This window comes from Vigna unguiculata, chromosome 1 (assembly GCF_037176805.1).
Source record: "Vigna unguiculata cultivar grain cowpea cultivar isolate G323 ecotype 2 chromosome 1, ASM3717680v1, whole genome shotgun sequence".
Taxonomy (NCBI): domain Eukaryota; kingdom Viridiplantae; phylum Streptophyta; class Magnoliopsida; order Fabales; family Fabaceae; genus Vigna; species Vigna unguiculata.
This window is the reverse complement of record NC_140792.1, coordinates 28,888,857-28,897,749: the sequence shown is the minus strand read 5'-3', so window position 1 is coordinate 28,897,749 and position 8,893 is coordinate 28,888,857. Positions and strand designations below refer to the sequence as shown.

General features: G+C 34.2%; 1 protein-coding gene across 2 annotated transcripts; it reads right to left on the bottom strand.

Annotated features, from left to right (window-relative positions):
* Positions 1 to 413: 413 nt before the first annotated feature.
* LOC114182515 (Protein kinase family protein) lies at positions 414 to 7,413 on the bottom strand. Of its 2 annotated transcripts, none has more exons than XM_028069408.2 (17): positions 7,013 to 7,413; positions 5,775 to 6,247; positions 5,255 to 5,380; positions 5,081 to 5,154; positions 4,897 to 4,966; positions 4,762 to 4,817; positions 4,608 to 4,679; positions 4,404 to 4,498; positions 4,215 to 4,281; positions 4,001 to 4,130; positions 3,688 to 3,906; positions 3,458 to 3,588; positions 2,362 to 2,536; positions 2,154 to 2,244; positions 1,383 to 1,540; positions 1,098 to 1,286; positions 414 to 596 (listed from the first exon to the last, which is right to left on the bottom strand). In XM_028069408.2, the coding sequence occupies exons 2-17, from the start codon at positions 6,186 to 6,188 to the stop codon at positions 537 to 539; spliced, it is 2,127 nt and encodes a 708-aa protein (XP_027925209.1). In that variant the 5' UTR covers positions 6,189 to 6,247; positions 7,013 to 7,413; the 3' UTR covers positions 414 to 536. The 2 variants fall into 2 exon arrangements, with proteins under 2 accessions (XP_027925209.1, XP_027925201.1); XM_028069400.2 differs by having other exon boundaries at positions 7,008 to 7,412.
* Positions 7,414 to 8,893: the final 1,480 nt, after the last annotated feature.

The following is an 8,893-nucleotide window of genomic DNA, read 5'->3' as shown; positions in this document are numbered from 1 at the left end:
GGTTGAAACGCAGGTAGGTTCCACCATAGTCCATTACCAACAGTCTAACACAAAAATCACAAGGACTACTCAAAAGAAAAAGTCTATGGAGCACTAAGTGACCCCCATCGATTATTATGTCGTTTAGAGTGTGCATACCGACCACCACTACGACCAGGATCGCAAAGACTTACTCTGCAAATCTAGAAATCATTATTTGTCTTAGAATTCATTGTTAAGTTTGACGCTGGTAAAAATTTATACCATTACATACAAAATCTTAAATTGTTTAAACCACCACCATCAAACATGGCCAAGGTAAACCATTGGCTCGGGTTGGTTGGGGAACATGCTCTCACCAGCATAATTCTGACTTTCTCCTTAACTTTTTTCTTTCTTTATACAATTAAACGAAATTTTTATATGGAAGGGAATTATGTGAATGGATTATGGGGTCAAAAGCAAACCTACCCATTCCAACTTAATAATCATGAAAATATTCTCATCATAATAATTTTGCCTCGTTTTTCAGGGATACAAGCAAATGTTCACAGAAGCTAGCAAACAGTTCGCCCATAACATATAGAGGCAATGTAGAGATTCTTGGCCCATTTTTCCTGCAAAAACATCAAACTATATATCAATACCTAGCGGGGGCAAATCCTACAGAATCAAAGCAGTACCACATCACAAAAAAATCCTATAGAAATCTTTGTATTATTTTGATAAGTTGTTCTCTAGGTTAAGATCATTCTCAATAAAGCTATCAGTACTCTCCAGATCCTCCTAAGTTAATATTCCCCATCAAAAAAATTGAAAGAGTACCAAAAAACTCGAGAGGATAACCAAAAAGGAACAGCAGTGGCACACCATAGAAAACTGTTAGGATTTTAATTTCCTTTTTTTTTAATTAAAAAGAACAAGGTTCACAAATCACTGTAATTTCAGATATTTTTATGCGTTTTCAATGTTGGATCTAATTTAACCATATTCATAATAAAGATTGTCCAATTAAATTAAATTAAGAAATAATCAAACCTAAATATGGATTCGCAAACACCAACATGCATGCTAAAACTGCACACATCCCAAACACAATTAATATAACTGGAAATTACCTTAACATGGGTACTAGGAAAAGCAGATGTACGAAGCGTCTCCTGAGTTTCATCAAGCAATTTCCGCTTTGGTATGCTCAGTATGAAGGCTGCCTGGTCACTTGTAGCAGCCATGGAAGTAATCCGATAACCATTCTCCCATCGACGGTGGATTCCTTCACTTGGATACAAAAAGTCAATCTCCACAACCTTGCATCATCAAACGGAAAACAAATTCAACAATCAGCGTTTAAAACATTCATACAATACCGAATACCAAAAATTAGTGGTGAAAGATTTATATACCTGATCAGAATACCCAGAATTCCTGGACATGACGACACCCCAGCGGCTGCCAGCAGTAGTCATTGAGGTAACATGGAATCCTTCTTTCCACTTCTTGTTTATCCATTTGAAAGGAAATGATTCGCTGACTTTGTATGACTGCTGCGTATAAGGAGTTCCTAAAGCAAGGATTCAAACACGAGATAACAAACAGAAAGTCATTTAGTTTGAAGAACAGTTGATATTTCTTTCATTCCATAAACTAAACGAGGTAAAACAAAAGTAACTCCACTGTAAAATAATTTAAAATCTTCTTTTGTCAGCTTCTTTAACTAACGTTGTTTGCAAGAAAAGTTCATTTTCATTACGTAGCAATTCAATTGCATATAGGTTAAAAAAGACGGAACATATGGCATGAAAACCACCATGCGACCAAGGATAATAAATGTCTTCTATAATGCAATACAAGGAGAAGCTCAAATTGATATTAAAAATAACACATTGCAGTAAATGCAGCCTTGCAAGTTAATATTACTCGAGACACAATAATTAGCATCACAACCACCATGCGAACAAAAAACACAATATATTCAAAAGTTAAAATCACCTATTGCATAAAAGTTTGTAAAATGGGACAATACTTTAAATTCAAAAATGGGGGCCATGGGTTATGGTGGCCAAACGGGCCACGATAAGTAAACAATGGCAAAGTATAAAGATTTAGGTCAGGCTTTTCAAGGTAAATTAATCAATAGTGTATGAAAGAGGAGTCGGTTATAAAATTATATAAACCTTTAGACATAACAACCAAGGAACTCCCGTTAACTGCACCAGCGATGGCACTGATGTAGTAATTTTTCTCCCATTGCTCCATTATCCAATCCTAAAAGATCAAAATACCAGTAGTTCAGCACAAAGACATCAATTATTTAACTCATACATATTTATTTTATTTAACAAAAAATAAAATATATTATAAATCAAGGAAGAGAAAACACACCTTGTGCAGGAAGGCCAAAGATAACTCATAAACTTGTGAAGAAAAACCTGTTCCTGCATCCATGATTAGTGCCCATAAATTTGCTGCAGAGGCCACACAGCTTATATACAACCCATCCTCAATACCCTTGTCGACATGTTGTCGGAGCCTAGTGTCTGCAACATTATAGTGATATCTACAACATAGAAAATGTTATTTAAGACAAGATCAAGAAAAGTAAACACTTTTTTCTTTAAATGAATATGCCAATGCTTATGCTGGACATATCTTGTATACGTTTAGTCCTTTCAAGATAACTACCACACATAATAGTAATTAAAAGCCATTACTGCTTTTGTGGCAATGGAAGCAACTAGTATAAAAGCAATATAAACAGAAAAAATCAATAAACCTAAAATCAAGTAATAATAAGTAGGTTCATTTAAAGAACTAAAGGTTACTAAAATTGTAAGCAGAACCCGGGATAAGTAGTTACAAATCAGGTAGTTTTAAAATACGTAAATTCATTTAAAGGATTAAGAGTTCCTAAAATTCTAAATTGTACTGGGGAATAGGGGAGCAGTATAAGAATCATATTTACTCGAGACCATGAAATTCAGGGTAAAATTTTCGAGGTTTAATTTATAAAATGTCCTTCAGACTAGTTCTCAAACACAAGATTATTCAGCTTTCCTGAACAATGTCAGGTTGCACCTTTTGCTTTCGTGCAAAATGATTCCTTAGTTTGTTTACTCCTATATTTGCATTCTGCTTCAGATACCATTGGCCAACTAGGCAATATTGTTTCATTCTATCGCTAGGTTTGAAAGGATGGCTAGTTTCATAATGAAGGAATTTGAGACTTCAACACGCATAGATATATAGCTGACTTCATATGGCCTCACAGGTGAGCAAATTATGGGAAGCCCAAATCCAATAGTCAGGAATGGAAAATTCCTGAACCATGACACATTTTTAAAAGCGAAAAGAAAGAACGCCCCAGTCAAGCAACAAAACTCATCTGCTCGGACATCAAAGCAAGAAAATTTTATGACTTCACACATAATCTAGAACATTATTAAGAACAAAGCCAGACAAAGGATGATGTAATAACTACCTCTGCTTCATGGGACGACGTGCATTATACACTGATATCCATTGAGTAGCAGGACTCCCCAATCTAACTTTCTTCTTAGGTTGTTCATCTTCTTCAAGATTTATAAGCATCCTACCTCTTTTTTGACCAACCTATTTATGCAAGAGGTTTAGCAATTGTATACACACTGCAATCAATCAAAATAGATGATATTCTATTAACACCCAAAAGAGAAATATCAAAACAGCCACCTTTAAAGCTCCATCTATTCTGATAGGTCTCAACGGAGTGCATGGTTCAATCAAGCTTTCAAAAAATGATATAAGCTTGGAATAATTTGGCTCCTCATCAAATCTCATATTAGTAACAGCTTCAAGAAACTGCTTAAATGGAGCAGGACAGAAGCAACACATCAACTCCGGGGAAGTGGCCATCTTTTTCTTACAAACAAGAAAGCTTTTATTGTCACCCTGTACATTTGGTCAATAGAGAGAAATTATATCACATAAAAAGAAACCTCTAAGAAGCAAGAATCAACATAAAACAAGATCCTAAGAACAGCACCTGATAACCCTGCCATGGTAATCTCCCTTTTATGAGAAATATTAGTGTGTATGCCAGAGACTCAAGATCATCCCTTCGACTTCCAGTCCTACCCAAATGTGCGTGTACACTAGCATACCTTATCGTTCCCCTGCACAAAAAAGCATATTATAAATATGTAAAAACAAAATATAGCCAAACAAACAAAAGCTTGAGACCCATAACATTTACAAACCTGAAAATATCAGGTCTCTGGTCATAATCAACATGTAGACCAGATGATGCATCTTTCCATCTAGAAGCTGAAAAAAATGCATGGCATGGACATTGATGAGCCATGAAAATATCAAGTAACTCCAATAATTATGAACTATAGGTGAAACAGAGTCAAAAACAAAAACAACCAGTTTGAAAGCAAAAATACCTAGACCAAGATCAATAAGATATAGTTTCTTATCATCAGCAGATCCGGGCTGGCCAAGCAGAAAGTTTTCTGGTTTCACATCCCCATGAACAAACCTGATTCCATGGTATGAGTTTCATTAAAAAAATTCATTAGTCATGACAAAGTCAAAATGAATGAGAATCTTAGGATAGACAGGACGGAAAAAACATCACACGCATTTACCCTTTCAAGTGAAGCTTCTCCAGAATTGATATAGCCTCTACGGCAATGCATGCGGCCATACTAGGAGACATTCTGTTCAGAACAAAAACGTTAATGGGCAAATGTGGGAAGTGTTTAAGTAAATTGGGCTATTAAGGGAGAATCCGAATCTTACGATTGGCCAAGAGAATTCCATACATCCCAAAGACTGGGCCCAAGCATGTCCATGACCTGAAATAAATTGTTTACTTTAGACAATAAAGAGCAAATCAATATATGCTGATATAGGAAACTGCAAACTATATCTTACCAAAATGTAGAAATCTCCTTGTCGGCCCTTGTAATGAACCCAGGGAATTCCATAACAGCCATTCAGAGTACTTTTCAATGTAAAAAGTATAAAAGTGAGAATTACATAGTATCATTAGATCAATTGAAGCTAAAAATATATTTTCTTGATAATCATGTTCTAACACAAAAGGCAGATTACTCACCTGTAAACTTGCCACTCATAAGGAGGCCCATAATTGCAACCCTTACTGTTTCTGTGCTCAAACTTAAGTGCAACCTGTAAAGAAGGTTAAAGTATTAAAAACGAATGTATCATTCAGCATAGGCTCACTACTACTTCATTACATCCTTAGAGAGATTGAAATTCCAAGTAATACCTCAACCGCATCAGGACCTGTTCGATCAGAGCCACCACTTACCCTTCGACCAACATAAACTTGACCAAAACCACCCTTACCCAATTTCCTTTCTATCTTATATATAGGAGAGTTACCAACTTGTACCTGCAATTAATGAGAAAATATTCACCTCAAATGAAGTAACAAGGTACTACCAAATCTAACTAAAAACAATAACTGCAATGCAGTCTGGAATAAGTGGGAAACATAATAAACGTTACTCTAAATATGTACAAGAAAACATCTATTACCAAACTCAAATCTTCTCCTGAACGGCCAAATTAACACTAACTCAACACATCAACAAAACAAAAAAGGCAAGAAATGCAATAAATATTGTAATATAACCATTATATCCAGCACCAGCATACTTGTTAAGATTAAAGAATATACCAGTTGTAACTATGGTTACTAAAGTTAGCACCATGAATAAAACAAAATTATATTTGGAAAAGTAAATAACGCTATCCACGAGAAGTAACATGCAACAAGGGTATACCCTCTCAGGAACAGGAGTTGTGCTGGGTTCTTCCTCAGCTACAGCCACCTTATCTGCACTTCCACCCTCCATCGCAATGTTATTATTGGCCACTACCTCTACGTGATTGTAAACGGGTTCTGGAGCCCCTAAAGCAACAGGTTCAGGTAAAACTTCGCAAGGTTCAGGGTCCAGATCAATCAATCTTGCTCCACGGCCTCTACCAGCTGCAGTTCGCCTTGTGGGTACAGCTGGTGAAGGCCCTTTGCCTACAGCTGTGGCATTACCACCTCTCCCTCTTCCACCTCCAACTCTCCTCCTAGTTCGATTCTGAGCAGGTTGTGCCCAATTCTCTCCTTGTTCAACAGGCAGTGGACTAGGCTGAAGATCTCCAAGCCGTTTCGACCTTCTAGCTCCACTTCTCAACTCTGGCATCCTCTCCCCATTCAAATCATAGCCCACTTGAGTATCACCCAAAGAATGGTAAAATTCCTCTGCAATGACAAAATCAAAGCAAAAAGACAAATGAGTTCAAAGCATTCACTGAGAAACCTTTTTAGCATCAAGAACATAACCTCCTCATGATCAACTGAAAAATTATAAAGACGAGAAAATATCTAAGGAACCAGCCTCAGTCAGCCATCAGATAACAACATAAAGAAAGTAGCGTACTGAAAAAGCAGTAGATACCAAGAAAAAAAAGATTCCATTTTCAGCAAAATATACTCCACAACCAAAAGAATGTCCCTAAAAGCATACAAAGAAACCCGTCACTTTATGCATTCCAAATTCAACGCTCACCTCTTATATCATCATTGTCGGTCAATATCTTAAACTATTTCACAGAAAACCAAGAACAGAAAAGAATCAAAAACATAAAACACAAACAAGTTCCTATCCTAACATCAACAACCGAAACAGATGACACAAATTCCAACAAACTCCACCGATTGCTTCATCTGAAACGCCGGCACCACTAAAAACGAAAAAGCTCAAACCAGATGGAACACTCAAGGAGAAAAACCAACAAATCTTCAATCCGATCATTAAAAAATCATAAATATTTAAAAAAAATCACAAAAATAAAAAAAATAAAAAAATATCCCCAAACCGTCATCGCATCGCACACACTCACCGGCAACATCTATCTCAAACCGATTCACACCAAAAAAAAAAAGTCCACAAATTAAAATAAAATAAAATAAAAAAACATAGATATTCCAAACTCTGCAGAAAAATAGAAGGCAAATAAACCTCACAGATCGATCCGGCGAGCTGCGGAAATGGAAGGATCGGGGAGCGATGGGCGTAGGGACGAAAAGCGAGGGCGATCGAAGTGAAGATCGTGAAGGAAGGAGTGAGGAATGAGCCGGAAATGCGTAATGGTGGAAGAGGAAAAGGTGGAGGAGGCTTTGAAAGAGTGAGCGGAAGGAAAGTATGGCTAAAGCATCGTGATGGAGAAATTTAGGGTTCAAAGGGAAGACGAAGAAGAAGAAGAAGAAAGAACGGTTCGTGAGAGTATATTAGGTGGATGAAGATATGGGTTACCCTCTTTTGGTTTTTGTTATCTCTGCTTCTCTTTTCTTTTTCTTTTTTTTTCTTTTGAAAGAGAGAATGCGGTAATGGTGAGTTTATTGTTGTTGGTTGTGTACGTGTGGGTTTGTGTGAGAAACTGTTTCTTTTGTGTTTTATTTATACACCATGCAATGCAAGTGTGCCCTCATTCGCACCAAAACGATATTACAACAATTTTTTTTATTCTATTTCCAATTATCAGTTTCTTTTTTTTCCTTTCTTAAAATTAAATAAAATATATCCGTTTCATGCAATTCAAATTTTTTTAATTTTAAAATATTTTCTTTGACTTTTCATTGTACTGCAGTTACAAAGTCTGATAATTGGCCGATTCACATGTATGCATGAATGTATAAAGATAGAAAACGGTATTACAATAATTACATTATGTGGGGTTTGATTTAATTCTCAACTTTACTTAATTAATTAATCTGTTTGTTCTTTTAACTTTTTATCTTAATTGCCTCTGAATTATTATCAGTTCATTTATTTATTCGAAAACACTAGAGAAGTAAAAAAAAAAATAGGGATTAGATTGTGTGAGAATCATCTTCATTTTCATTTTCTACAAGATTTTGTATTTATTTTGGTGTATTTTGTTTTACAAAAAAAAGTCGGATAATAATAATTTGGAAATTATTCACCCGTTAGGTAGGTTACCAAAGACGGTTGTTTTAGATGAATAATAACGTTATTGCATATCAATGTTAAATAGTTTGAGTATATGTTTTTCCTTTATATGTCTATCTATATATTTATCTGTTTATTTGCATGCTAAAATAATTCCGTAAAAAATATTATTTAGTAGAAATTATTAGGAAGTTTCGTAATCATGGATCAAAATTAAATTTTCAAAATAAAATCAATGTTTTTAATTGCATTCAATAAAGAATTAAATACCTGACATTAATATTATTTATATTTTGATAATTAATATTTGTTTTAATGATTTTCAGTAGTGTTTTTTATTTATTGCACAGTTTTCTTTTGAACTAATAATTAAGGATAGAAATTAAATATTAAATTATTATATATATAACACACGTATCATTTTACACTATATCTTTTAATTTAATTTAATTCAAATCATAAATAACGTTATAAATAAGATGTAGTCATATTTGCATGATTGTGTTATGTTTATTCACAAATTAATTTTGTAATTTTAAAATTATGATTTGACAATTCAATATGATATTTATAGGTTTAAAAAAAATCATGAGAATTGTTCAAAAATAAAATAAAAACGGAAACCAAATTCATACATGTTGAGTTCAAAATGAATTAATCCAGTTTAGTTTTCTTTTTATTGAGTCAATAATTTTATAACTTCATTGGATCCATCACAGTTTGTGGGTTAACTTATAATATTTTACCTTTTAGTTTATTTTATATTATAACAGTGGATTAACTTGACTTATTTTTAGAACAGTATAATCAAAATATTCATTTATTTCGCTAAACATTATAACAAAAATATTAATTTAAAATTATAGTCTCGTAAAACATCTATAACAATATACAAATAGGATTTTCTCTTTTGTATCCATATTTTATAATACCAA

Coding starts and splice junctions, on each gene's coding strand:
- LOC114182515 (XM_028069408.2), bottom strand. CDS start 6,188: ATGCCAGAGTTGAGAAGTGGAGCTAGAAGGTCGAAACGGCTTGGAGAT. Junction 5,381..5,774: donor CAACTCCTGTTCCTGAGAGG/GTATACCCTTGT, acceptor CATTAATTGCAG/GTACAAGTTGGTAACTCTCC. Junction 4,282..4,403: donor TCTTATTGATCTTGGTCTAG/GTATTTTTGCTT, acceptor CATTTTTTTCAG/CTTCTAGATGGAAAGATGCA.